Source organism: Cyanistes caeruleus, chromosome 9, assembly GCF_971803275.1.
Source record: "Cyanistes caeruleus chromosome 9, bCyaCae1.hap1.1, whole genome shotgun sequence".
Lineage (NCBI taxonomy): Eukaryota > Metazoa > Chordata > Aves > Passeriformes > Paridae > Cyanistes > Cyanistes caeruleus.
Window position 1 is genome coordinate 1,257,369 of NC_141709.1, and position 27,301 is coordinate 1,284,669.

General features: G+C 54.5%; 3 protein-coding genes and 1 long non-coding RNA gene across 6 annotated transcripts in view; 3 read left to right on the forward strand and 1 right to left on the reverse strand.

Annotated features, from left to right (window-relative positions):
* NOTCH2 (notch receptor 2) overlaps positions 1 to 18,786 on the forward strand; it is an 86,204-nt gene extending 67,418 nt beyond the window's left edge. For both annotated transcript variants that reach the window (XM_086841883.1, XM_086841885.1), the window contains exons 22-33: positions 1,198 to 1,443; positions 3,322 to 3,434; positions 3,884 to 4,413; positions 4,922 to 5,269; positions 6,533 to 6,675; positions 7,453 to 7,663; positions 8,270 to 8,366; positions 8,843 to 9,011; positions 13,216 to 13,517; positions 13,776 to 13,923; positions 14,182 to 14,279; positions 15,185 to 18,786. In XM_086841883.1, the coding sequence (XP_086698009.1) occupies positions 1,198 to 1,443; positions 3,322 to 3,434; positions 3,884 to 4,413; positions 4,922 to 5,269; positions 6,533 to 6,675; positions 7,453 to 7,663; positions 8,270 to 8,366; positions 8,843 to 9,011; positions 13,216 to 13,517; positions 13,776 to 13,923; positions 14,182 to 14,279; positions 15,185 to 16,525 (3,746 nt within the window). In that variant the 3' untranslated portion in view covers positions 16,526 to 18,786. The remainder of the gene's footprint in view (positions 1 to 1,197; positions 1,444 to 3,321; positions 3,435 to 3,883; positions 4,414 to 4,921; positions 5,270 to 6,532; positions 6,676 to 7,452; positions 7,664 to 8,269; positions 8,367 to 8,842; positions 9,012 to 13,215; positions 13,518 to 13,775; positions 13,924 to 14,181; positions 14,280 to 15,184) is intronic.
* On the reverse strand, positions 7,654 to 10,507 carry LOC147651425 (uncharacterized). The gene is made up of 3 exons (XR_015273774.1): positions 10,398 to 10,507; positions 10,226 to 10,318; positions 7,654 to 9,999 (listed from the first exon to the last, which is right to left on the reverse strand). It is a non-coding gene; the product is annotated as an uncharacterized LOC147651425 (long non-coding RNA).
* Positions 18,787 to 21,440: 2,654 nt separating the features above from the next.
* Positions 21,441 to 23,191, forward strand: REG4 (regenerating family member 4). Of its 2 annotated transcripts, none has more exons than XM_086841888.1 (6): positions 21,441 to 21,542; positions 22,212 to 22,319; positions 22,438 to 22,535; positions 22,618 to 22,755; positions 22,836 to 22,941; positions 23,033 to 23,191. In XM_086841888.1, exons 2-6 carry the CDS (start codon positions 22,256 to 22,258, stop codon positions 23,104 to 23,106), a joined length of 480 nt encoding a protein of 159 aa, XP_086698014.1. In that variant the 5' UTR covers positions 21,441 to 21,542; positions 22,212 to 22,255; the 3' UTR covers positions 23,107 to 23,191. The 2 variants fall into 2 exon arrangements, with proteins under 2 accessions (XP_086698014.1, XP_086698015.1); XM_086841889.1 differs by having other exon boundaries at positions 21,446 to 21,542; positions 22,244 to 22,319.
* A 728-nt stretch (positions 23,192 to 23,919) lies between these two features.
* On the forward strand, positions 23,920 to 27,269 carry HMGCS2 (3-hydroxy-3-methylglutaryl-CoA synthase 2). Its single transcript, XM_086841887.1, has 9 exons — positions 23,920 to 24,115; positions 24,337 to 24,776; positions 25,024 to 25,149; positions 25,374 to 25,538; positions 25,609 to 25,777; positions 25,863 to 26,033; positions 26,530 to 26,636; positions 26,725 to 26,850; positions 26,929 to 27,269. The coding sequence occupies exons 1-9, from the start codon at positions 24,003 to 24,005 to the stop codon at positions 27,033 to 27,035; spliced, it is 1,524 nt and encodes a 507-aa protein (XP_086698013.1). The 5' UTR covers positions 23,920 to 24,002; the 3' UTR covers positions 27,036 to 27,269.
* Positions 27,270 to 27,301: the final 32 nt, after the last annotated feature.

Here is a 27,301-nt window from a genome sequence, read left to right on the forward strand (position 1 = left end):
TTAGCTTTGGTCCCTGGCCCAGTTTGTAATTAATTAAAAGCAAATTAATTAATTAATTAGAAAATAAAAAGCTACTTTACTGATGCTAGTATAAGCATCCTCCATATCTAGGTGAAGGATTTTACTTGCTGTGGTTGGAACAGCAATAAACTTGCTCAGCCTCCCCTCTCCATCCCCTCGTGTAGTGAAAGCAGAACCAGACCTCGTCCCTTGAAAGGAAATCCCACAAGGGAGGAGAAGAAATTGCCCTCCCTGGCTGCTGCTGCTGCTGCTGGGGGTTTGCTGTAGGTCCCCAGAAGCCAGACAGGAGGAAATCAGTGTTTTAGCTGCTTTTTTTTGTTAGTTTGCTGTTGCTTGTTTTAATGTTGTTGCCACAAATGCTCTTTGCCCAGTTCCAGGGGAGCCTTTCGAGGACAGCACGGGGCTCCCGGGCTCTGCTCAGTCTCAGGGCTAAATCAAGCACATCTTTTTTTGGGCTTGCTTTGGTTTTGTGTTTTTAATTATGCCCTTAAATTAAGTCGAGTATGAAAGCTGCCAAATGCCAGGATAGCCTAGCATTGAGGACAGCCTGGATGAAAAACACATGTACCCTCAGCTCGATCCCAAGCTGGCTGTCTGCAGAGGGTGTGCAGCGTATTAAGCTGGGATCTTTACCTGCTTATTTCAGGGACTGTGTGTGGTATGGCCTAAAACTTGATGAGAAGTGTAGGTGATGCCTCCAGAGGCTGCCTGGAACAGGGGCTGGACAGAGTTAAAGGAATAAAGTAGGGATTTATTAAAAAATCTTCAAAGGATGCACCTTGGGCACTGCAAGAGCCTGGCCAAGGCTACACCCAGGATGGAGGTGATGAGTTTTCACACTTTGATCAGTTTTGGTCCATTTCCATATTGGGGTTCATTGTCCCATTCCAGCTGCAGGTGATGCAGTCCCATCCTCCCAGACTGCTCTCCTCCATTCGCTGCTGGTTGTGCTTTTTGGGGCTGGAGCTGCAGTGGTGTCCTTGGTTGTGGGGCTGGAAAAGGATTGTTGTGTGTGTGCCTGAGCTGTGAGGAGAACTGGCTGACACTTCATATGGAGCTCAGAGTTAGCAATGCACTACAGAACCTGGGAAATACGAAAGCCAGAACTTCAGGCACGATAGGAAAGGCAGCCACAGCTCTGTATCCTCAATGTGTCCCTGTTCCCTGCCTTGCCAGGCCGTCTCTGCGAGGAGAACGTGGACGACTGCGCCGCGGAGTCGGGAGCTCCGCGCTGCTTCAACGGAGGGCAGTGCATTGACCAGGTGGGGGGCTACAGCTGCCTCTGCCCCCAGGGCTTTGCAGGAGAGCGCTGCGAGGGGGACATCAACGAGTGCCTCTCCAACCCCTGCAACCCTCGAGGGAGCCTGGACTGTGTCCAGCTGACAAACGATTACAGGTGCATCTGCCGCAGTGCTTTCACCGGTGAGTAGTCGAGAGAAGCTTCCAGTTTAATGGCACTACCTTGAGAAATGGAAGTTCTGTCCCTTCCTGGCAGTGCTGCTTCCCTTCACAGTGTCTGATTGTTTCCCTACAACATGTTTCAGTTTTTAAACCGGTCTTTCTTTTAAACCTTCTAAGAAATTTGGCTTCCAGAGCTGTCTCGGACAAAGGAACCTCCTGAGACACTCGCCTTCCAGGACTTTTCCTCTCCTGGTGGTACTTTTCTTGCCTTCATAGTTTCACATTTCTAATATTGAAAGTGTAACAGTTCATGTGTCAGCTTATCTGTGGCTTTTCCTTTTGCTAAGCAGCCATATGAATTTTCTGTATAAATCAGTGTCATGGTATCATAATTAGCTTTTGACCTCCTCTTCTCCTCCTCGCTGCCTTTCCTCCTTACCCTGGTGATGTGGTCAGGATTCTATGCATAGACAGGCTGCACATTCCTAGCTCGGTGATCCTCCCACAACCCAGCTTCAAATCACAACTTTGCAAGAATTTCACACTGTGCAGGCTTACGTCTCACTCTCTCTAGGTCTCCTCTTTGTTAGTGTTGCTGCTATTCTGCTTTCTGCCTCCCACTGGGCTTAAGTTTGCTCTAATGGTCTCCAGATGTGTCTTAGCTTTCAGCTTTCCATTTTCCATGTCAGTTTAACTTCTTATGCATTCAGTTTTCCTCCATTAAAGCCTTTCACTTTCCCTGCTTACCAGCAACCTTTCCTGCATGCTTTACCAGCAGTTTTTACTTCTCTTTTTTCTTAAAATTTAAAGATGCTGTGATTTTTTTCCACTCAATTTGTGAGTTTCAGATGCAAAGAAATCACAAAGATGTGCGTTTGAAGCATTCATGTAGTAGCTTTTGAATTACTTAATTAATTGAATTAATTAATTTTGAATTAGTATTACTTAGCCTGCCAGAAGAAGTTCCTGAAAGAGTGATGTAGGAGGGAAGTGGGGCTGGTGGGACACTGGTGCAGGCCATCAGATGGGTTTATTTTAAGCCTGTCTGTTAAGGTTGCTTTTATGAATTATTCCTCCTGTGGCTTCTGACCCTCATGGAAGGGTTGCTGGATGTTGTGCTGCAGGGAGTGCTGCACCCCAGGAGGAGCAGGGAGAGCTGCTGTGTCTCAGACATGAAGTCTGTCTGGGAATGTCAGGCACAGAGGGGGAACATGCTTCCTCCTCCAGCTGTCTGTCTTCTGCACATTCCACACTGACCCCTCTGCCTGGGAGGGGCTGGGGTGGCTTTGCTGTGGTCTGTGACTGGTGGGATGCCAGGACTCTGTGGGCAATCCTGCCCTGTCTGCAAAGTCTTGGCTGCACATGTCTGGAGACTCCTATTAATGCTTTCCTAGGGGGTCCAAGTCATGCTTAGATCATCCCCAAAGAAGTTCAGAAGTTTCAGAAGTTTGGTGTCAGTTTGACTGTGTGAGCTGGTCAATGCAGTAAGATCTCTGTCTGAGGAGACTCTGCTTGGTTCTCCTATGGTATATCTGGTCCTGAGGGTTGTTCTTTCATGTTACAGTGTGGTTTGCCCTTGGACTCACTGAGCATCTCCCAAAAAGTACAGAAGTCTTAGGAAGCCCCAAACTGGTGCATCACTTCCAGGCCCTGTGCCTGGCTGACTTGGAGACAGCAGCAGCACATTCCATCTTTGTGCTGTGTTGAGCGTGCTCTGGAGTTCAGCTGTCTCCAGGCACACCTTGTGCACTCTGGGGTTGTGCCTTCCACTGCTCGTGCAGCTAGGTGCAGACCACACCTTATCCAAAGAGATGCTCCCTCCAAAAAAGTCTGCCAGGAGCGCTCTGGGGTGATCTCTCACGTGTTTCTCTGCTCTCCTCTCCCCGTGCTCCATCCCAGGCCGTCACTGCGAGAGTGTCATCGACGTGTGTCCCCGGAAGCCGTGCCAGAACGGGGGGACCTGCGCTGTGGCCAGCAACATGCCCGATGGCTTCATCTGCCAGTGTCCCCCGGTAAGCACCACAGCACCTCTGCAGGCCAAGATGGGACACTCTTTACCCACATCCCTTAGCTCATCTGCTTAGCAGGGGGATCCAGGGCTTCCAGGTGTCCCAGGAGAGTGATGCTGCCTGTTGCTGTCCCAAACAAGTATCACAGCTGGCTTTTTTGTCTTAAAACTACCATTAAATTACCGTTTGTTTTTTGGTTAGTTTTTGCAGTGCTGAGTTTTCTGCTTGCTGCGAAGATTCCCCTTGTTTGTGGCTCTTCTAGGCTGTTTTCAAAATGTAACAGAGCCTTGTGATTTCCTAGTTTACCCCTAGTTTAGGTCCAGAAAGCCATGGCTCCTGCAGTGAGGAGTTACAGGGGAGGAAGGATTTGCACATGACACCTTGCCTCAGAGTGTTGAAGAATAGGTTTGTGCCACTGATTGTTTTGCCTTTTTTTTTTCCCCACCCTCTAGGGTTATTCTGGAGCCAAATGTGAGTTCAGCAGCCACAGTTCCTGTGGACAGGTGAAATGCAAGAAGGGGGAGCAGTGCATCCAAACATCTTCTGGCCCACGGTGCTATTGTCCCAAGCTGTCTGTGGGAGAGGAATGCCAGACAAACCCAGGCTGTGCCAGTGGCCCCTGCCAGAATGGGGGCAGCTGCCACCCTCATTCTCAGCCTCCTTACTACTACTGCCAGTGCCCTGTTCACACCCAGGGCAGCCACTGTGAGCAGCCCGTGACTTTCAGCCCGGAGCCCCGAGGATGTCTGGATTCCCAGTGTGCAGAAAAAGCCAGGGATGGCTATTGTGATGAGGACTGCAACACCCATGCGTGCCAGTGGGATGGAGGAGACTGCTCCCTGACAATGGAGGACCCTTGGGCCAACTGCTCCTCCTCCCTGCGCTGCTGGATGCTGTTCAATGGGCAGTGTGACGAGTTCTGCAACACGCCCGAGTGCCTGTTTGACAACTTCGAGTGTCAGCAAAATAGCAGGACCTGCAAGTAAGGCTCGATGCTGAGAACATTTGCTCTGTGTGGCTAACATAGCTGCTGCCTGTTGCTCCCTTCTCTCCCATTGTTTCTCTTGCTGTCCTCGGCATCCTGGAGTTTCTGCTGCTTTGTGCATTTCTCGTCTATTTTTGGAATTTGTGCTCTGTGCACTAAGTGGGTAACCCAAATAGTGGTAATGTGTTAACCTGCTTGGTGGATGTGCCCTGCTTTCCCTGGAAATGTAAATAGAGGAGGCATTTTGCCTTGTACTAGATTTGAATGGAACTGCCTGCTATCCTGAATTCTGCTCCATACCAGCCATACCTGTGTTTTAATCCCAGCTGTGTTTGCTTCCTCTGAACGTGTTTTCCAGCTTATCTGCAGCGGCACTTCTTTCTCTTCAGTTACTTGTGCCAAACGCTGCAGCTTTGCAGTGACAATTCTCCCTTGGCTGAGGCAGGAGGTGCTAAGACACCCTAGCAAACAGGATCAGCAGTTCTCTCGCCTCTCCCTGCCCCAGGTACGACAAGTACTGCGCGGATCACTACGCGGACGGGCGCTGCGACCAGGGCTGCAACAGCGAGGAGTGCGGCTGGGACGGCCTGGACTGCGCCGGCGACAAAGCCGAGAAGCTGGCAGAGGGCACCCTCATCATCGTGGTCCTGATGCCCCCTGACGAGCTGCTGGAGGATGTCCGCAGCTTCCTGCGCACTCTGGGAACGCTCCTGCACACCAACCTCAGGATCAAGCTGGACTCCCAGGGGAACCTCATGGTGTTCCCCTACTACGGGGAGAAACCGGCGGCGCGGAGCCGCCGCTCGCTCGTGGTGGTTCGCAAGCACAGAGAGCTGGAGCAAGAGGTCATTGGGTGAGTGGGTTGCTCTGTCTCCCTCTGGCCTTGCTGAATGCTTGTGGAGCATTCTGGACTTTCTAAGGCAGCAGGCTGCTTTTGTAAATGGGAAAATGTAATGCTCTTGCAACCCCCCAGTTCGGCGTTGGGGTAGAAAGATGAACGTAAAAGGTAGAAAGATGAACATAAAAGGTAGAAAGATGAACATAGAAGGTAGAAAGATGAATGTAAAAGGTAGAAAGATGAACGTAAAAGGTAGAAAGATGAATGTAAAAGGTAGAAAGATGAACATAGAAGGTAGAAAGATGAACATAAAAAGTAGAAAGATGAACATAAAAGGTAGAAAGATGAACGTAAAAGGTAGAAAGATGGTCATAAAACGTAGAAAGATGGTCATAAAAGGTAGAAAGATGAACGTAAAAGGTAGAAAGATGGACATAGAAGGTAGAAAGATGGACATAGAAGGTAGAAAGATGAACGTAAAAGGTAGAAAGATGAACGTAAAAGGTAGAAAGATGAACGTAAAAGGTAGAAAGATGGACATAAAAGGTAGAAAGATGGTCATAAAAGGTAGAAAGATGAACATAGAAGGTAGAAAGATGAACGTAAAAGGTAGAAAGGTGAACATAGAAGGTAGAAAGATGAACGTAAAAGGTAGAAAGATGAACGTAAAAGGTAGAAAGATGAACATAGAAGGTAGAAAGATGAACATAGAAGGTAGAAAGATGAACATAAAAGGTAGAAAGATGAACGTAAAAGGTAGAAAGATGAACATAAAAGGTAGAAAGATGGTCATAAAAGGTAGAAAGATGAACGTAAAAGGTAGAAAGATGGTCATAAAAGGTAGAAAGATGAACATAAAAAGTAGAAAGATGAACGTAAAAGGTAGAAAGATGAACGTAAAAGGTAGAAAGATGAACATAGAAGGTAGAAAGATGAACGTAAAAGGTAGAAAGATGAATGTAAAAGGTAGAAAGATGGACATAGAAGGTAGAAAGATGGACATAAAAGGTAGAAAGATGAACATAAAAGGTAGAAAGATGGTCATAAAAGGTAGAAAGATGAACGTAAAAGGTAGAAAGATGAACATAAAAGGTAGAAAGATGAACATAAAAGGTAGAAAGATGAACATAAAAGGTAGAAAGATGAACGTAAAAGGTAGAAAGATGAACGTAAAAGGTAGAAAGATGAACATAAAAGGCTGCTGCAGTTTAACCTACTGCTTTGGCATAAGTTTCTGTCACTGATTCATTTCCATGCCCTCTTCCTGTGTCTCTGCAGCACCAAGGTGTTCCTGGAGATTGACAACAGGCAGTGTGCAGAGGACTCAGAGCAATGCTTTCACAACACAGAAGCTGCTGCAGCTCTCTTGGCTGCTCAGGCCATCAAGGGCATGCTGCCCTATCCTTTTGTGTCTGTCCAAAGTGAGTAATTGCAGAGGGAAATTGCCTGTTGAGGGGGGCAGTCATCAAACTTGGGCTTGCAAAATGCTCAGGTTATCCATGATCATCCTCTTGTGTCTCGCTGTTCAGTGTGGTTTCTGGGAGGTAACTTGTTTGTCCCCAGTTACAGGAGTGTGTTTGTGCAAAGGGCAGAGAGGGGATGTCTGGTTAGTAAGGCAGGACATTTAATTTGGAGCCCAGTCACTTCACTACTTGTCAAATCAGTAATCTCTCGTGCTACAGCACTGCAAGGGTGATCTCTGCACTGAAACCATTCCTGTGCTTTAAGCCATGAATTCAGTGGAAAAGGTGCCATTTAGAGAGAGGCTGGGAGGCATTCCTCAGTCCAGTCTACCAGAGGATTTCTCTTCTGGCAATACATAATCTCTTTGATTTCTGCTCCATCTCCCTCAGTCTGAGGCTCAGCTGCAAACCTGTTCTAGATTGGCATTATTGCTTTTCCTAGCTGGGCCATCTTCATGTGGATCAGCTCTCCCTGTGCCAAGTGAGGATGGCTGCAGGAAGGAGCAGGATCTTTGGCTCAGCAGCTGTATACTCTAAAAAATACTTTGAGAAACCAAACCAAGGGAAGTCAAAAAGAAGTGTTATGTTCTTACAGCAGTCTCAGTGGAGCCTAAACTCTGTGCAGAGATGTTATGCTGCCTGTGGGGAGGACTGTGCTGAGAAAAGAGACTCTGTAGGTTGAAGAGTGTTGTCTCCACTTTGTTAATCACACCATGTTTTCACTGGAATTTTTAGGTGAGCCCTTGTTACCACCAAAGACCCAGCTGCTTTACCTGCTTGCTGTGGCAGCTCTGATCATCCTGCTGATCCTTCTCCTGGGTGTGATGATGGCCAAGCGCAAGCGCAAGCACGGTTCTCTGTGGCTGCCAGAGGGGTTCATCCTGCGCAGGGATCCCAGCAACCACAAACGCAGAGAGCCCGTGGGGGAAGATGCTGTTGGACTCAAGTGAGTTTGCATTTAGGCCACTGACATTCTGTTTATTAGTGGCTTGAGGATTTTGAGAACGTGGCTGAAATATGTTTCACCAAAGGCACTTAACTCCTTAGAGAAAGCTTCCTTTTAAGCTAGAAATTTTTAGGCTATTCCTGTAAATTTAAAATCATCTGGTTTGGAGAGAAGAATTTTAATTAACTGTAATGTATAAAATGCCAACAAGGAATCTGATCTCCTGGTTTTGTTTGGTTTCCTGACACTGAGCAGTATAGATCAGCAGCTGGGCACAGTTTGCCTAATTTTCTCCTGGAACAGGTGTGACATTTTTAGGTTGATAGATGACAGCAAACTCCTAGTATTTCTAGCTCAATGCATCAAAAATGTGACTCAGAAGTAGTGGAAAGTTTCTAAAGTTTCATGCAGTTTTGGCTTTCCAGTGAATTAAACAGCTTTTCAGTACTCAGTGCATTTAATGCCACTATTGGCTGCCTGAAATCTGTAATTTCTTGGTTCCTCTGCAAGCTACCAAACTTCCAAGCACCCCTTTGTAGGATAGTGTTAGTTTCAGCAGCAGCACCTGCTCAGGCTGCAAAGTGACATGTTCTCCTTGTTTGTCAGAAATCTGTCAGTGCAGATACCAGAGGGTAACCTGGCTGACCCTGGGACAACTGAGCACTGGGCAGGTGATGGTGGACCTCAGCCAAAGAGAGCAAAGGTAAGGAGCTCCAAGACTTAAATACCATCTGGAACTGCTGGTGAGAACCCTCTGCATCACCTTCCCTCGCTGAAAGCCTCCCTTGGCCTAGGGATTGGTAATAAATTGTTAATAGTATCTGAGGAGCAAATCCTCAGGTTAACATTGCCACCACAGTGGAGAAAGTAAACTCACCTTCTGTTCCAGGGTCCCCTCCCTACAGCAGCAAAAGGGACAGGAAGGTTTAATGTCATGTCTTGCAGTTCAGGCCTGACAATGGATAGTGAGAGGATGAAAGCTGAGAATGCCAAGCAGAAATAAATGGAGACCACCATTAGCTTACAAAAAAACAAACCCCCCCAAAAAAGCAAAATGTGATAGAAATCCCCACCCAAACCCTGAGAAACCCCACCAAAACTAAGAGCACCCCGAGAACTCTGAGGATCTTTGGCCACTTGCTGTGAATTTTGAAGCATCTGCTGTTTTGGTGTGCTCAGGCTGAGGACCAGGCCCTGCTGCCAGAAGGGGACGAGCAGATTGACCAGCGCCAGTGGACACAGCAGCACCTGGAGGCAGCAGACGTCTGTGGCAGCACCTCCCTGGCCCTCACACCCCCCCAGGCTGACCAAGAAGTGGATGTTCTGGATGTCAATGTCAGAGGGCCAGGTCAGTACTCGGTGTCTGTGTGTCCTGCCAGCCAGCAGCCCCTCCTGGCTCCCATGGCTGGGGCTGCTGGTGGCACAAAGTCAATGGAGTATGCAGGAACACCAGCAGGAATTCTGTGCTGCTCAGGGAATGCACAGTGTGCACCCCTGAAAGAAAAAGCTGGAAAGCTCAAACCATGATCTGTAGCACATAGAATATTATGGAGCCAGGAGGAAAAAAATTCACTTATCAAGCAGCTGTAGAATCTCATTTATAACAGTGTGTGCCCAAGTGATATTGTCAGAAATTCTGAATGCATAATTGTGCTGGAAATAACCCTCAGTTTCTCCAGTTGGATCACTGCAGAGATCTATGCCAGACTTCTCTAAGGACCAGCTTAGCAGATTTTATACCTGAGGTGTGTCTGTTACCAGTTGAGGAAGCAAGGATGGCCTTTTCCTGAACAAGAGGGTTTTTTGGCAGACAATCTACCCTCATTAGCAGTGTGTGAGGTGTCTGTCCTGAGCAGAGCAGCAATGCAGCAAGATTGTTCACAAATTTTTATTTTATCCCCTGATTTATATCTCCAGCTTAGGATGATCAAGTCACTGAATTCATAAAAGAACTGTGGATTTTGAAGGTTTTTCTTTAACATGCAGGCAGGTTTGCTCTCTCTCAGTCCCAAGTGACCAGATGCACTGGGAACCCCCTTCTGCTTTTTATGTGTGGTACTAAAGCTGCATGAGCTGGTGAGGGACTGGGAGGGTCATCTGGTGATAGCTGATCTCTGGGCTCTGAGAGGAGACAGTCAACCAAGAGCTTTATTCTGGCTGGAAGAGCTGCAAACATGGCTCTTGTTCATGTGCAGAGAGGTGGTGCTGGTGATATTGCTGCAATTCCTGTTTTTACTGCCTTTTGTGGGAATATTTCCATGCAATTTAAGGATGGCTGGACCCATTCTCTCAGTTCCTTTCTATTGTCTTTTCTGCTCATTGACCCGTTGGCTCTCCTTAATGCAAAGGGAAGGAGGGATTTTTGTGTAACCAGTGTGAGAACATAAACCATCAGTTTCTGCCAAATTTAAGCTTTTCTTTATTTCTCCCATTGAAACCTCTAGTTGTGTGGCAGGGTAAAAGCTTTCCAAGTGCAGGCAATAATGTTCTTAAGACTCCAGACTGCTTATTTTCATGTTCACCCAAAGCTTTGTCCAACAACAGCAATGAAATAATACTGACCTGTGAGTTGTTTTCCTGCCATCCAGATACAATTGTGAAGCTTCCAGCAGGCTGCTCTAAGTTATTTCTCTCTGTGGCATCAGAAGCAAGCAGCTGTCAGGGTCAGAAATAATTTTAAAAGTCTGAGAGATGTTGGAATAACGGGTTAGTAAGGAGGGGTAGGATTCCTCACAGTTAATGTGGCTGTTTCTCTGCTCTGGCCACCCTCATTTTTGCAGGCAGATGGAAAAAATGGGCAGTTCCCTTGTGTCCCAAGAAGTCTGAAAACTGGGTGGTTCACACCCCAGTAATGCCTTGCTGCCCCTGATTAATTACAAAGGGTGCTCAGGCTGGCTGACCTGAGTGCAGGTGTCTGTGCTGGAGCCACCTGCAGCTGGCTGAGTTAGATCCTGGCTGCAGGTGCAGGCTGAACAGTGGAGATCTCTTCCAGAGAGAGGAGAAAAACACCTCAGTGTGCCAAGGGTTTGCTCCCTCTCTTAACCCAGCACCTTCTGCAATCTCTCAAATTTAGGGGGATCCAAGAGCTGTCCTCCAGAAGCATCACCCAGAGATTTTTGCTGTGGGTTCCTTATAGCCCAGCTTTCAGCACCTTGTGCCTGTCTGTACCTGTCTGGTGAACTCCTGACTTTACTGTCTCACTCTGCATTGTACATCTACTGTCCTACTGAAAGACAGAAGAGTTTTTACAAAATGCTGCCACCACCTTTGTCTCCCCACGCTGTTCTCGTCCCCCAGAGCAGTGAGGACATTCTTTTCACTGGAGTTACTGTGAGTGTGTAACCAGGGTAATGCAATTATTGGCATAACTGCTAACACCACCTATTATAATTAAAATTGATGAACTGTCCCTATTATATGCCCCTCTTTTTTTTCAGTTACTAAAACTTCAGTGGTTTTAGGCTGGAATTTTCCATGCTGGGTGTCTGCCTCCAGCTGGATGCTTTTGGGTTCTTTTCCAGCTCTTTGAGAGAACAAGCTGGAAGGAGGAAAAAAGACATTGTGTCCACAGCTTTTTTTTTTTTTTCCCTCCAGTAGTCCATCAAGCACTTAATTGTGACTGTCTAGCTGGATGTGCTTTTGCTAGCCTCATAAAACCAACCTTGTGTGGCCAGCTTGCAAAGATCTGAGAAGAGCTGCACATACCTGAGAAACTTTGTGGAGGATGGCAGTTAATTATTCCAGGGTTTTAATGCTGTGCTGTCCCTGTGGAGAAGGCAAGGCACGAACATCCAGGACAACTGCAGTGAATTGAGCAAGCCAGACCTATCCTGCAAGTGGTTTTTCCCAGAGCTGTGGTGCTGGAGGAAAGGAAAGCTGCTTTCTGTGCTCAGTCTCTCTGCTCTTTGTGTTGTGGCAGTGCTGAGGAGACCACAGGCTGACTGGAATACTGAGGAGTGCTCATTTGGGACAAGGGAGCAGAGCCAGCAGTGGGAGGGAGAAGCACAAAGGCTTTGGGAGAGCAGCACAGAGGGTCTGTAGACAGGACTGGATCTCAGAGCTGAACCCGTGCCCAAACATCAACACTTTGCTGCCGTCCAGCAAATCCTGGGAAAGGAGTGAGGTGGAAGTCCTGCAAATCCTGGGAAAGGATGGAGGTCCAGCAAATCCTGGGAAAGGAGCAGGGTGGAAGGAAGGCTGTGTGTCCTGTGGTGGGGAGCCACTAGGAGGAGCGTGCAGGCTGCTGGAGCCTGGGCAGAGCCCGCTCCTCCAGTGCCCGTAGATTTCTAGAAAGTTTTGGGACTATCCTAAAGCAGAGAGCCAGGAAGACTCAGGGATCAGAAGCTGGGAAATGGGAGCAGGGCATTAGAGCTGTGTGTGTCACTTCCAGTAGGAGATATCACCTCATTCATGTGCACAGAACGTGGCTTTGTGCAGCGCTCTGCGATTGAGAGCAGAGGAGCTGTTGTTTGTCCCCTGCTTGCCCATGGGATAAATCAGGCACCTGCTGAAAAAATTACCTTGTGTTTCTGCTGGTGGGCTCCAGTGGAGCCATTAGCAGGGTGAGGTCCCCTTTTGCTGCCATCTCGGTCCCTCCTGCTTTCCAGGTGCCTCTGAAGGATGTGCAGAGTAAAATCAGCAAGGAAGTAATCAGTATTAGAATCTACAGCCACAGTTTTGGGGTTTTAGGAAATATCCAGGCTGCTGGAACTGAAGCACTTGGCATTTTTATGTTTTAAATCTTTATTATCCTGCATCAAGGAGGATATTAACTAGGATGAAAAATCAGCAGCATGAGGATGTCTTCCTGCTCTGTCCTCTCCGTATAGCAGAAAGTATTGATCAGAGGGAGCTGAGTTAAATTAGAGGTTTGGAGGGGCCTTTCTCCTTCCACAATGCGGGGATCCTGGCTGGATGAGTGTGACTTTAGCCTTTGTGGACATCCCATCACTGGAGGCTTGAGCAGAGTAAGATCAGTATCTCCCAAAGTACTCAGACTGTGTCAGAGTACTCATCCTGGGGCATTTGTCAGCTTTGGCTGCTTGACTCTCACAGCTTCAGGATCCTCATGATAACCTTGCTGCAGGTATGAAGGCTTTTGTCTGCATTTCAGTTCAGGTGAATATCTGAAGTCAAATGTCACCAATAATCAGTGGCAAGTTGTTCAATAACTTTTCCTTCAACTGTTTGTTTTCCCCAGGGATGTGGTTAGAACATCTGTACAGTTACACTTGGTCGTCAGATGACTTTTATTTTTATAGCCCTTGCTTCTCTCAGTTAACCTTTACTTTTTGTGGGAGTTTTGCACTTTAGCAGTAAAGGGTTTTTTTGTTTTATGATGATTTTAGTCTTAATTTCTGTGGGGTTTGCAGTGGGTGCTCATGCTTGGAAGGAAGACAACTTTGCTAACTGTTTAAGATTAAAGATTTAAGAGGATTTAAGAGGAGGTCTGGGTTATAGCAGCTGGAGGGATTGGAGCTCAGGGGAGAAGGATTGTAGGAAGGTTTCCATGCCTTTGCCAGGTTACCATCTCCCCATCTCCCCCTCTGCAGACGGCTGCACTCCGCTGATGCTGGCATCGCTGCGCGCGGGCGGCTCCGACATCAGCGAGGACGACGAGGACGGGGAGGACTCCTCAGCAAACATCATCACAGACCTGATCTACCAGGGGGCCAACCTGCAGGCGCAGACAGACCGCACCGGGGAGATGGCTCTGCACCTGGCAGCGCGCTACTCCAGAGCCGACGCCGCCAAGCGGCTCCTGGACGCTGGGGCCGACGCCAACGCTCGCGACAACATGGGCCGCACCCCTCTGCACGCAGCCGTGGCTGCTGATGCCCAGGGTGTCTTCCAGGTATGGAACTGGAGAGCTCTGGGCTGTTTTACATCCAGTTTCCTCAGGTATTCGTAGCTCGAAGAGCTCGGCGTGCATAAATCATCTGGCGTGTATTTATTTGGTCTGTTTGGCCGCTGTCACCTGTTTTCTGGCTCCTTGCATTTCCAGCGCTCAGGCTGCTTTGTCCTTGTAAAAACTTCTCCTGAGATTCTGCCAGATCCTCAGTTTTGGTCTGTAGTGGCATTGAAAAAAAATTCCCTCTTCCCTCTTGTCCAGATCCTGATCCGTAACAGAGTGACAGACTTGGATGCTCGGATGAACGACGGGACGACCCCGTTAATTCTGGCTGCACGTCTGGCTGTGGAGGGGATGGTGGCCGAGCTCATTAACTGCCAGGCTGATGTCAACGCCGTGGATGACCACGGTAACGTGAACACCGGCTGCCAGGCTGGCCAAATGTTTGCCACGGTGTGAGCAGGGAGGGGTGGGCTCTGCTCTCCCAGAGTGGGGGCTCTTCCTGAATTCTCTAGCTAAACCACGCACTGGGCTGTCCTGCAAAGTCCTCCAGTGGGAATAAACTGCAGGCTGCTGCACAGTGGCTTGGTTAAACAATCCTGGAGGGGAAGCAAAACAGCAGAAGAGCTCCTTGCTTTGTCACTGACATTGTTGTGTTTCCCTGCAGGTAAATCTGCTCTTCACTGGGCTGCTGCTGTCAACAATGTGGAAGCAACACTAGTACTGCTGAAAAATGGAGCCAACAGAGACATGCAGGATAACAAGGTACAGTGTGGCCGTGCTCAGCAAGCCTGTGCTTCCCAACTCAAAGCATCTCTTCACTGTTGGTAGTGAACCAAGTTCAGATTTTCTAAACTGGCTGCTCAGTGCAGGTCTCCCAAAGCCAGACTGGGGCTCTCCCCAAGTGCTGGGTGTCTGGCAGGGTTTCTGGTCTGGGAGGGCAGTTGTCTTCCTTGTTTGGCCAAGTGCTGGGCATCGACGCTGAGCTGCTTTCCTTGGAGGGAAGGAATGCAAGACACAGCCGGTGGTGTGTGAGGGGCAGCAGGTGAAGCTGCTGGTGTCAAACAGCTGGATTCCAGTTAGGAATCAGAGGAAACAGAGAAGTGTCTGTTGGCACAGCGGCAGTCGTGTCCTGTGAGGTTTCCAGGGATCTCAGCACAGGGTGGAGATGGGGGACGAGCCCCTCTGTTTGACAGACTGCACTGTGCAGATGTTCTGTAGCTTCGCTGCTAGTTTTTGCTGTGTCTTAGTCCTTGATTTCTCTTCTCTGCCTGAAGTGTCTTCTTTGGATTATTGTGTATGGCTCAGCAGTTTTTAGAGCCACCAACAAGCTCTAGTTCCTTACCAGGCTGTTTTAGCCTTTTGCACCTTTCCCTCATGGCGGGCAATGGGAGGAAGGCACCGGGTGTTTTTGTGATTCCTCCAAGGATCCAGGGCACAGCAGTGCCCTTCCTGGTGGGAAAGTTCCGCCTGTGCTCCACCACTGTGTACGAAATTACCTGCAATATGCCTTTTTCAGTGGGCATCTCTCAGGGTGGGTGGCTCTTGGAGACTGTTGATGTTGACACTGCCTTTCACAGTGCTTGCCACACCGTAAGGGATTACTGTGAGCTGTCAGTCAGCCCCCACAACACCCAAGCTGCTAAAATATTTACTGTCTGTGTTTCCAGGAGGAGACTCCGCTCTTCCTCGCTGCTCGGGAAGGCAGTTTCGAAGCCGCAAAAATCTTGCTGGACCATTTTGCCAACCGAGACATCACGGACCACATGGACCGGCTGCCGCGGGACGTGGCCCAGGACCGCATGCACCACGACATCGTGCAGCTCCTCAACGAGTACAACGTGGCCCACAGCCCTGCCGGCCACCCCGGGGCCATGCTGAACTCTGCCCTCTCCCCGGTCATCTGTGGCCCCAACAGGTCCTTCCTCAACCTGAAACACGCTTCGCTGAGCAAGAAGTCGCGGAAACCGAACGCCAAAGGCATGCCCGCCGGCCTCACCAAAGATGCAAAGAGGAGAAGGAAGAAGTCCCTCAGCGAGGGCAAGGGGCAGTTTTCAGAGAGCTCAGTGACCCTGTCACCGGTGGATTCCCTGGAGTCTCCCCACGCTTTTGCCTCTGAACCCACCTCTTCCCCCGTGATGCCGTCGCCGGGGGTGCTGCACTCGTCGCCCAGCTCGCTGCTGGCCGCTCCGGCGGTGCAGGCCGCGCACACCATGTCCTTCTCCAACCTGCACGAGATGCAGCCCCTGGGACGTGGCTCGGGCACGGTGCTGCCGTCCGTCAGCCAGCTGCTGTCGCAGCACAGAACCACCCCTCCCAGCAGCGGGCTCGGCAGGCTGCGGCCGGGCAGCGTCTCCAGCGAGTGGATGAACCGCATGGAGGTGAACGAGTCGCAGTACAACGAGATGTTCGGCATGGTGCCCCAGGTGATGCATTCCCACCCCGGCGTCTCGCAGCAGAGCGGCTTGGTGCAAGCAGAGGCCAAGCACCTGGGGGTGTCCCGGGAGTCTTTGCCCCCCATCATGACTTTCCAGCTGGTTCCCAAGGGCGGCATAAACCAGCAAGCGCTGCCGCAGCAGGCCCAGTCAAACTGCGCTCAGAACATGGCCGGCCCCCTTAGCTCCATGTACCAGATCCCAGATCTGGCCCAGCTGCCCAGCGCCTCGTTCTCCATGGCTGCCATCCCTCAGCAGGACGGGCAGGTGGCTCAGACGGTCCTCCCGGCCTACCACCAGTTCCAGAGCTCGATGGGCAAGTACCCCACGCCTCCCTCCCAGCACAGCTGCTACTCCTCGGCCACAGAACGGACTCCTAGCCACAACCGGCACTTACAAGGGGAGCACCCGTACCTGACTCCGTCGCCCGAATCTCCGGACCAGTGGTCAAGCTCTTCCCCCCACTCTGCCTCCGACTGGTCTGACGTGGCAACCAGTCCCAGCAGCAGCCAGCGCGGGCCGGCGGCCGCCCACATGCCGGAGCAGCAGCGGAACAACATGCAGGTGTACGCCTGAAGGCTGCCCACGCTGCAGCCCGCCCAGAGCGGACTCCAGAACTCATGAAGGTCTTCCAGGATGGAAATGAAGAACCATTTTAGTATCCAAGAGTCTTAATGAGCCCAGGATGTTCTTTCGTTGGAGGGACTGTGGTCGCTGTAGACTTTGTGTGCTTTTATGCTAAAAGGAGAACTGTAGAAGCTGGTGATGGAGAAGACCAGCTGGGTCACTTCTAACCGACTCCCACGCACCTTGGACGTGACTGCTGTCTGCACTGGAGTCTCCAGTCTGCTTTTAAACACGTTCCACCGTTGCTTTGGGGAGACAGCTCTTCAGCTTCATACATCTTGTGGTCGTTTCTCCAGAAATTTAGCCAAAACCAGCTTTTGTATCCTTATTTTGTTACTCCTCCTGTTACCCACGTAACCTCTCTCTGAAGCACCTTCTACTAGTTCTCCTCGAGTTCAAGTTGCCTTGTCTTGACACAGCTCAGAGCTGCACCCACATTCCCAGCCCCGCTCCTTCCTTCCCTGGTCCGCTCTTGCTCAGCAAGCGAGCCGGACCTCCCAAAACACCTGCAGGTCAAGTGACACCTCCTGTCACACAGCTTCAGCCTCTCCTCTTCAGGAGTCTTCATCTTGTAGAGACCCACTAACACCCCCTTAGCGTTCTCACTGCCTGCTCCCCGGGTATTACCAGATTATATATACATAATAGTCTTTTTAGGTTGTTTGTTTTGTTATTTTCCCTCCTGAAAACGCTGGTCTGACCTGGTCTTCCCGCCCGTGGGCCCATCTGTTCCCCGAGACAGCCGTGACCAGTGTGACACACTACCCTCCCCGTGCCCCCGTCCTGCCAGGGGTGTCCATGCCCGCCCTGGTGGGCTCCTGTGCCACAAGAGATGCACTGCAACCGATCCAGGCCTTTCGGGACGAGCACCAGTCTTTCCAAAACTGCTAACGCAAGCTCCCAGCGTTCTTGCACAGTAATCCCCTCCCCTCCATCCAAGGGTGGCTGTGTGTCCTGTCCTCCAGATACCATATGCTGCCTCTTTATGGTGTCATCAGCAAGTGTCAAACACGCGGTTACGTGTTTGTGGTGTGCGTCCTTCTGCGTCAGGAACGACAGCCAGCCCTTTGAAAAGCGTCCCTTGTGCCGCAGCCCCGGGGCAGGGCCGCCTCGTCCTCCCCTCCCGGCAGCCAGGAGCTGGGCCGTGGCAGCACGCCAGGACAGCTCAGAAACCACTGCCTGCCGCAGTTTGGTGCACAGGTCTGGGGCTGTCCTCTGCTCTCAGCTTCAGCCCCGGTGCACGTTCCCCAGCCGAGCCGCCCCACCTGCTCCGTGGGACTGCGCGGCCGCCCCGCTAGTTTTGGGGCTGTGGAAGCCAGCTGGCGCTGGCCTGAGGCAAACAGCCGCTCTTTCCACGAGAGCAGCGCTTCTCTGAAGGGCTCCAGACCGGCCAGCAGCCCAAGTGAACATTGGTGGGGATGGTTTGGAATGCTGCAGACACGTCTTCCAAAGAGCTCGGGGCTGCCGGCTGCTGCCAAAGGACTGAAGGCCGCTCCCCTCCGGGCCGGCCATCCAACACCCTACCGTGTACAGTATTGTCTCTGCTGTTTCTTTCCATTCTAATCAAGACTCAAAGTTGCTTTTCTTTTTTTTTTTTCCTTGGTTTTTTTTTTTTTTCCCCTCCCCCCCAATTCCACTCAATGGTACATGAAGGCAGGGCCTCAGGAGGAGCTGGGGCCGTCGTTTCGGGCTGAAGTTTTTAATTCTGTGTGAAATTATCGCTTCTCACGCCCCTGAAGCTCAGCTGCAGCTGACTCAGACCTCCAGGGGGGTCTGTCCAGGTACACGTTTCACTGCAAATAATGAAGTGTTGCTACATCAATGCTAAAGAAACAAAGGGCTTTTGCTCCCTAGCTCCAAATAACCAAGTGCCTTTTTATATATGTGGCTACCTTTGACAAGATGAGTGCTTTCTGTGGAATGAAGCCGGTTCTGTGCCTGGCCTTGTTAATACGATGGCCCTCTGCCTTTCTTCTCTTTTTTTTTTTTTTTTTTTTTTTTTTAACTACTTGTAAAGATAATATCTCCTTAAGGTGGTATTTTATCTCGTAAGTTTGTAGAGTAACCATTCACACAGCAGCATTTTCCTATATTAATAATGGAAAATATTTGCTTATTTTTACATTTTTTATAAAAGTCTTTTATGAAAATAGTTGCTGCCAAATGTATAAGCAATTTTTATCCCCAGAATAAAAAGTATGTGCCCAGTGTCTGAGTGCTGTTGTTTTCATTCTGTTTTCTGGCTTAGAAATGAATCAGGGGTGCTCTGTCTCAGCACCACAAGAACCCCACCACTCGGCTCCAGCCAAGGGAGCTGGAAGCAGCCTGGTGTGGATTTTTAGGCACTTTGGATAAGAGCTCTCACTTGCCCGTGGGAGCCAGGGAAGGGCTTTTGGAAAGGTGGTGAGCCAGTGTGGGTCGGGCTGTGGGTTCACTCAGGTCCTCTCCTTCCAGCAGGGAGGAACAGCCTCATCCCTGGTTTGTCTCAGCACTTGAACCCTTAAGATTGGAACATTGAGATCATCGAGTCCAACCTTTAACCTGGCACTGCTGTGTTCACCCCTTAACCATGTGCCCAAATGCCATATGCAGATGTTTTTGGAGCATTCCAGGGATGGTGGTTCCATCCCTTTCTGGGCAGCCTGATCCAGTGCCTGACTGGCCTTTCACTGACAAATTCTCCCTCATATCCTATCTGAACCTCCTCTGGTGCAGCTTGAAGCCATTTCCTCTCACCCTGTTGCTGCTTACCTGGGAGAGAGACCATCCCCACCTGCCTCCAGCCTCCTTTCAGGCTGTTGTAGAGAGTGATGAGGTCCCTCCTCAACCTCCATTTCTCCATTTCTGAGAGCATGAAGATGTGCTCTTCTCCAGCCTGTGCTACAGGGACCCACCACTCCTCTGTGCTGGCCTCAGGCTCGAAGAGTCTGCCTTGAGCAGTCAGGAGAGCGGGTGTTGGTGGTGCCGGGCCGTGTTTGGAGCACGGAGGTGCCACTGAAGCCTTGGGCTGTGCTGCTGCTCACCTGGCTCTTCTCCAGCTCCTGCTGTGGACCCCCAGATGGAGCCAGCAGCTGAATTACACCGCTGAGCTGGGGTAAAGCTGCTGGGGGCATTTTAAGGGTTTAATATTCAAACTCAGTGCAAGCTCCTTTATCTGCTGGCAGAGCCAGCTGGGCGAGTCCAAACCTCCCGGAGGCATTCATCCATGTTCTCGCACATCTGTGCCAAAGTTTAGCGAGCTCTGTGCCGAGGCACAGCTGCACTGAGCTTTCTCTGGTGCTCAGGCTGAGACTTGAAGCTGTGTCTCCTCGGGGCTGTTCGTGTAACACATCCAGCCCGGGATGGCCAGGGGCTTGTGCAAACCTGCATCCAAACTCCACCACCATCCAGGCAGGGAGCTGCCCCATCCCTTATCTGACTGAGGAGCGCAGGAGCCTCGGGCTCCTCGAGGGAGATTTTTCACGGTTTTTCATCAAGCCAGGGTGGTGTCCTGCTGTCTGGGGAGTCGCTGTGTTTGCAGGGTTTCACCCTGGATGTGTGGCAGGTTGTTTCAGAAGCGATAGCGGGCAGCAGCTGTGTTTGGACACGAGAAGGTTTCACCCTTTGGATCCCCAGGGATGCCTGGCCAGCAGCAGCAGCTCTGTCACCGTGTGGGTGAAGGAGAAGGGTCTGATCCTCCTCCCTGCCCGGGGCAGAAGCCAGACCTGCCTGTGCAGGCCGGCAGGGAGCTGCTCCCTGTGGGTGTAGCTGCGTGTTCCAGCAAAAGCTGCTGCAGAGGAGATCCCGTGGCAGATCCCAGGGCTGTCTGTACAGGGCTGTAAAACTCTCCGTGTGGGGAAAGCAGGGCTCAGCCCCGGCTCTGCCTCCTCTGCAGGGAGCTCACTCCTGGGTCACACCAACGCTGCTGAGCACCAGGCCCCCAAGGGCAGCTCCTCTCCTCCCCTCTGGCCTCCACCAAGGGTTTTGGGGCAGGAGAGGCAGGAGCTGGCGGCAGCGGGAGCCACGGGACAGGCAGCACGGTCCTTCAGAGCTGCTTTGGTCCTTGAGGAGCCGGCAAAGGGACGCTGCAGAGCAGGGTGGTGGCAGCAGGAGAGCTGCAGCTGCCTCCCATGGCTGCAGAGGACACTGTGCCAGGGCCAGGGCTGTGCCAGAGCTCCCCGAAGGGCTCCAGCTGCGGGGCCAGGAGCTCAGGGACCGCCCGGGCCAGGGGCAGCGAGGGGCGGCTGCTGCTGCTGCTGCTGCTGCTCCGGGAGCTGCCCCTGCCCCCCGGAGGGACACGGGGTGACGAAGGCTCTCGTCAGGGCCGGGCCCGAGGGCTGGGCACCCTCCCCGCTATCTGATGGCACCGCCAGCCCCCGGCTGCAGGCTGTTCCCACATCCCGGCGTCCCGCATCCTGCTCGCCAGCAGCCCCGGCAGTTCAAACAAGGGCGGTGTGTGGGTGAGGCAGGGCACGGCCGGGCAGGGCACGGGGCCCGGGGCTGCCATCCCCCGGGGCTGGGCACACGGGCACCGCCAGGGGCTCCGAGCCGCCGCCGCTGCTGCCAGGGATGCTCTGGCCGGCACCGGGCCATCAGCCCCGGGGCTGGTCCCCGGCAGCCCCCGGGCAAGCCGGGGCTGGCATCCCTGCCGGGCCAGCCCAGGCTGCTCTGGGCTGGGAGATGCTATCTGTATCGCGGGAGCAATTAATGATAATTGCAGGGGGTTTATTGACCAACTAGGACGGGTTCTTCCTGCCTGTTTCTGCAGATATGTTGAACGCAAACAGAGCGGAGATCTGGGCGATTTTCCAGGGAAGGGGGCGGGGGGGATGGAGGGGGGTCGGCAGTAAGATTTTTATGGAGGGAATCACCTGAGCTGGGCAAACACAGATGCTGGTGAGCAGCAGGCTATAAAGGGCAGCTCCTCTCCTCTCGTGTCCCGGTGGCCCTCGACGAGCCGCTGTTCCTCACCATCTCCGGACAGCAGGTGAGGAAGAGAACCCTCACAAGGCGGCTGGGGATGCTCCGAGCTGGCTCACGGGAGAACAGGAGCTGGTCCCTCTCCCTGGCAGCTCCTGCGGGAGCCGAGCTCGGCCCTCGCTGGATGGGGCAGGCTGTGATGCTGCATTTTTCAGCCCTGCCTTGACTTTTGTCGCTGCTTCTTTGAGGGGAAGACGAGCTGAATCGGCAAATCGGCCTCAGTGCCCAGGGATTAGCCGGGATAAAGGGGAGCTGCGCTGATGTGGCCGATTTGCCTGCCCAGCCCGGGCAGCGCTGCAAGCTCAGGGTGTGAAAGCGGAGTTTCACACACAGCTCCGGCCGTGCTCGGAGTCCCTGCGGGCCCGGCTGTGCCACTGCCGGGCCGGGGTCCCCCGAGCCCAGTCCGCCACAGCACCCTCCCCTCGTCCCCACGGAGCAGCCTGGCTGTCCCTTCGGCCTCCTGCCGAGCCTGGGGCTGATGTCCGAGCGGGACAATGTGCTGCCGGTGCGGGCTGGGCTCTCCAAGGCTCGCCCGGGGCGGGGGATGCGGGCACCGGGGAGCGGAGAGCGGGGCACAGCCTGCCGTCTCCTGCAGGGGCTCCGAGGGGCCAGGCTCAGCCCACAGCCGGGCAGCTTTGCACTCTCTGGGCACTGGTAGCATCCTCTGTCCCCGAAGGGACCTGGAGTGACCCTCCCGAGCCTTTCCAGGGAGCAAGGAGGATGGCGGCTGCGGCCAGACTCGCCCTGCTGCTGCTGGGCTGCGCGGGGCTCCTGCGGCCGCTCGGTGAGTGCCACGGCTCGGGGGCAGCTGCGGCCGGAGCTGGGCCAGGAGAGAGCCACGCTCTTCTCCAGGCAGCCGTGCCGCCTGTCCCTCACCCCTGCCCGCGGCTCTCCCCGCACAGACGGCAGGTACATAAGCTACTGCCCCGAAGGCTGGTCCTACTACAAACTCAGCTGCTTCAAGTACTTCCCCGAGCCCCGGACCTGGGACGAGGCTGAGGTAAGGCCACAGAGGGGGACAGAGGGTGACAGGGACCCCCGGTGTCCCGGGGACCCCCGGGCACAGACGGCTCTCCCCGCAGAGCCGGTGCCAGGACGTGAAGGGAGGCGCTCACCTGGCCTGGGTGGAGGATTCCCACGAGGCAGCCACCCTGCAGAGAGCCATCTCCTACTACCAGCGAGTGCAGCCCGTCTGGATCGGACTGCAGAAGAGTGAAAAGGTGAGGAGAGGGCGGCAGGGCTGGCGAGGGGCTGGGGGACAGCGGGGCCGTGCCCCTGACCCCCCCCTCTCCCCGCACAGAGCCAGGGGTGGCAGTGGGCGAGTGGCAAGGAGTACAGTGCCGCCAGCCAGGTGCCCGGGAACGGTGCCCAAGGGGGGAGCTGCGCCGTGCTGACCCATCACAGCGGTGAGTGTCCCTGCAGCCACCCCCGTGCCATCCCCTCGGTGGGCACGGCTGGTGCCCGCCCCCGCCAGCCCCCTGCTTGTGTCTCCCGCAGGTTTCTCGGTGTGGGCCAGTTCCGAGTGCTCCCGAAAGCATCACTACATCTGCAAGTTCTACCCCTTGCACTGAGCGCAGCCCTGGCCCCCCCGGGACCCGGCGCCTCCGAGCCCCCGCAACTCCTATAAAAAAATCTGATAAAAAATGAAGCATGCGAGTGCTGTGTGAGCTTGGTGCTGATGCAAAGCCTGGGTTGGGCCGTGAGAGAGACAGACACACCAGCTCTGCCGCGGCTCCCCGGGCTTCCCGGCTTCCAGAAGCTTCTGGGGTGCGGGCGGAGCTGTTCGGGGATGCGTCCCCAGCCAAATAGCACAGGAGTCTGTGCGGGGCAGGCGGGGGGGACAGGAGCATCCCCGGAGTGCACCCAGCCGGCACAGGGCTGGCTGGGGGACGGCAGCTGCCGTGGCCATGGGGACAGGCGGTCCCCAGGTGCGCACAGCTCCACGGGGACAGCGCGACCAAAGGTCCCTTTTGTGTCACTGCCGTGTTGCCACAGGCATCACGTGGCTGTTTGCTCTGTTGCTTTGAAGACGGCTCTGCCCCCACCCAGCTGCCGGGCTTTTGCTCCCCCCGAGCCCGTGGCGGACGCGGAGCGCAGCCCGGGCAGCGCGGGTGTGCCGGCACCGGAGCCGGGCCGCCCTCCGCTCCCGGCCGGGGCCGCACAGCGACCGCAGGGCCCTGGAGAGCCCGGCAGCGGGGCTGCCACAGCCCCGGGACAGCCCCGGGACAGCCCCGTGTCCCCAGGCTTTGGGGCACAAGGCGAAGACACCCCGAGTGCTCCCCCCCTCCGAAACCCCGCCGCCCCTGCCGTGTTGGCTGGCGCTCGGTGACCTTTGAGCGCCAGGGTCCGGCAGGCTGATAAAGGCCGGGAGGGCTGTGCCGAGCTGCCCACGCAGTTTATAAAAGCACCACGCAAAGCCCGTCCCGCTGTCCGTCTGTCCGGCCGGCCGTCCCTTCGTCCGGCGGGGATGTTGCGCTTGTTCGGGCGCGCCGCGCGCTGCTGGGGGGCCAGGTGGGCACGGCCGGGGCCCGAGGGGGCACCCCGAGGTGCCCAGCATCCCCCGGCTTGGCAGAGGGCATGGTGAGCATCCACGTGGGTCGGGGGGGGGGGCTGGGGACATAAGCAGGGTGAGGGTGGGGAGCTCTTAGACCGTGGTGGGGAAGGGGAGCCTCCCCCTCCTTGGTGCAGCACCGCCAGGATCTAGCAGGAGTTGGGAATGCTCCCAGCCTGGGCATCTCCCCAGGGCCACCCTCTGTCCCCAAGGCTGCCGTGGGACTGTTGCCACTCCCTCTGTCCCACAGCCTCTCCAGTGCTGCTGGGACAGGTGCCTGGCCCAAGGACGTGGGCATCCTGGCCCTGGAGGTGTACTTCCCTGCCCAGTACGTGGATCAGGAGGAGCTGGAGAGGTTTGATGGCGTGGAGGCCGGCAAGTACACTCGGGGCCTGGGCCAGAAGCAGATGGGTTTCTGTGCTGCCCACGAGGACATCAACTCCCTGTGCCTGACCGTGGTGCAGCGGCTGGTGGAGCGCGGGCGCCTCTCCTGGGACGCCATCGGCCGCCTGGAGGTGGGCACCGAGACCGTCATCGACAAATCCAAGGCCGTCAAGACCGTCCTCATGCAACTTTTCCATGACTCTGGCAACACCGACGTGGAGGGCATCGACACCACCAACGCCTGCTACGGGGGCACGGCCTCGCTCTTCAACGCGGCCGCCTGGGTGGAGTCCAGTGCCTGGGATGGTGAGTGCAGGCAGGGACGTGCCATGGGGCTGGATGCTGGCTGGGTGCCGTGGGACGGGGGAAGGAGGCAGGAGGTAGCCTGAAGCCCAAAGATGCTCCAACTGCACCTCCAGGCTCTCTCCCTCACCCCTGCTTCTTGCCCGTCTCGGTGTGACACCCGGCAGCGTGGAGTTGGGAACGCACGAGGGCCGTGGGATGGAGTCTTCCAGCCTCTGGTGGCCCAGCCAGTGCCTCTGTCCTCCCTCAGGTCGCTACGCCGTGGTGGTGTGTGGGGACATCGCTGTCTACGCCACGGGGAACGCGCGGCCCACGGGAGGTGCCGGTGCCATCGCCATGCTGGTGGGACCCAACGCCCCGCTGGTGCTGGAGAGAGGTGGGCGTCACGAGACCCTGGGGGTGGTGAGCTGATGGCTGCTGTCCCTGGGGATCATGCATCCATGTCCCAGCCCTGGGCAGAGCTGCTCAGCCAGAGCCTGGAGGGGTCTGCTGCCTGGCTACATCGCTGTGGGCGCCATGGAGTGACTCGGGGAGGCTGCCAGGGGTGTTTGCCACAGAAGGCTGGGACCTCTCTGACAGCTGGCTCTCCCCTGCCCCCAGGCCTGCGTGGAACCCACATGGAGCACGCCTACGACTTCTACAAGCCGAATCTGTCCTCTGAGTACCCGGTGGTGGACGGGCAGCTCTCCATCCAGTGCTACCTGCGGGCGCTGGACCGCTGCTACGCCGTGTACCGACGGAAGGCAGAGACCCAGTGGCAGCAGGGTGAGTGGCAGCGCCCCCGAGGTGCCCATGGCAGCCCCCTGGATACTGATGGCCCCGTGTTGTCTCCCAGCTGGCATCCAGAAGCCCTTCACCCTCGATGAGTTCAAGTACATCATCTTCCACTCGCCCTTCTGCAAGCTGGTGCAGAAGTCGGTGGGGCGGCTGCTGCTCAACGACTTCTTGGCCTCCCCCAACCCCGACACCGCCTCCGGCCTCTACAAGGGGCTGCAGTCCTTCCGGTGGGTCCCTGCACCGTGTCCCCCGTCCCTCAGCCCAGCCAGGGAAGCGCTGGCCTGGGGTTCCAGCTGCTCTCTCTCTGGGCAGCGGTGTGAAGCTGGAGGACACCTACACCAGCAAGGAGGTGGAGAAGGCATTCCAGACAGCCAGCCAGGACATCTTCAACAAGAAGACCAAGCCCTCCCTGCTCCTCTCTTCCCGCAATGGCAACATGTACACACCGTCCATGTATGGCTGCCTGGCCTCCCTCCTGTCCCAGTGAGTTCTCCAAAACGCTGGCTTGGGGAGAGGGAGGAGGTCATTTTGGGGAGGGCTCTCCCTGGCTGGATAGAGGGGCAGAACTCATCTCCCAGCCCTCATCTCCCCCTCCCTCAGCAGGGACCTGATCCTTTCATTGCACACAACCCCCAGTGTGGATGCATCCTGCTGCAGGCCATCTCCCTGCCAGACTTTTCATCCCAGCGTTGCTGGAGCTGGGCCAGTGCATAAAGCCCTCCTGTCATCACCAGGAGGATGAAAACCCCTGTTGTCATGCCCAGTAGAATGAGTGACCCCATGGGAAAGGAGTCATGGGAACAGAGAGGCTCTGAGGGGAACAAAAGCCTTGTCCTGGGGCTCCCTGGCACCACTGCACTCCAGAAATGTGGCCCCAAATCTGCCTGCCTACAAAGCCCTCTGCACTGCCCCCACAGCCCTGTATCCCCACCTCCCCCTGAGCCCAAATATCCTGTAACCCCCTCCCCTCTCTCTTCAGGTGCTCAGCACGGGACCTGGCCGGCTCCCGGATCGGCGCCTTCTCCTACGGCTCGGGGCTGGCCGCCAGCATGTTCTCCTTCCGTGTCTCGCAGGATGCAGCCCCAGGTGAGCCTCGTGGGGAGAGGGCCTGGGAAGGGAGGGAGGCGTGGGGCTGTCGGTGGTGCCAGCTCACACGTGGGCTGCTCGTTGCCAGGCTCACCCCTGGACAAGCTGGTCTCCAGCCTGGCTGACCTGCCCGCCCGCCTGGACTCCCGCAAGCGCGTGGCCCCGCAGGACTTCGCCGAGATCATGAAGCGACGGGAGGAAACCCATCACTTGGGTGAGTGGGGTTGGGGGGATGTGACCCTGCCCTCTTGGGACCCCACAGCACCCCTGAGCATCACTGCTCTCCCTGCAGCCGACCACGCTCCCCACGGCTCCCAGGCGGATCTCTTCCCCGGAACCTGGTACCTGACGCGGGTGGATTCCAAGTACCGCCGCGAATATGCCAGGAAACCCATCTAGAGTGGGATCACCGGAGTGGTGAGCCCTGGGGAGGGAGATGCTCTCTTTTCCGCTGTCATCCCTCTTCATTCCCTGCAGCCAGGGAACATTTCCATGTGGGAAAGTTCACTTTGCATGGGTGGGGAATGGCCAGCAGTGCCTCGGCCCCAGAGCTGTTGGAGACGGCGGCATCTTCTGCAAACATCGGAGCAGTGCAGGGGAATAAAGGTGCAGATGGGAGGGGGCAGCAGCCCAGCTCTGGCTCCTGGTCTTGGTTGGTCTCCTCC

Coding starts and splice junctions, on each gene's coding strand:
- REG4 (XM_086841888.1), top strand. CDS start 22,256: ATGGCGGCTGCGGCCAGACTCGCCCTGCTGCTGCTGGGCTGCGCGGGG. Junction 22,536..22,617: donor GGACCTGGGACGAGGCTGAG/GTAAGGCCACAG, acceptor CTCTCCCCGCAG/AGCCGGTGCCAGGACGTGAA. Junction 22,756..22,835: donor GACTGCAGAAGAGTGAAAAG/GTGAGGAGAGGG, acceptor CTCCCCGCACAG/AGCCAGGGGTGGCAGTGGGC.
- HMGCS2 (XM_086841887.1), top strand. CDS start 24,003: ATGTTGCGCTTGTTCGGGCGCGCCGCGCGCTGCTGGGGGGCCAGGTGG. Junction 25,539..25,608: donor AGAGACCCAGTGGCAGCAGG/GTGAGTGGCAGC, acceptor GTTGTCTCCCAG/CTGGCATCCAGAAGCCCTTC. Junction 26,851..26,928: donor GGAGGAAACCCATCACTTGG/GTGAGTGGGGTT, acceptor CTCTCCCTGCAG/CCGACCACGCTCCCCACGGC.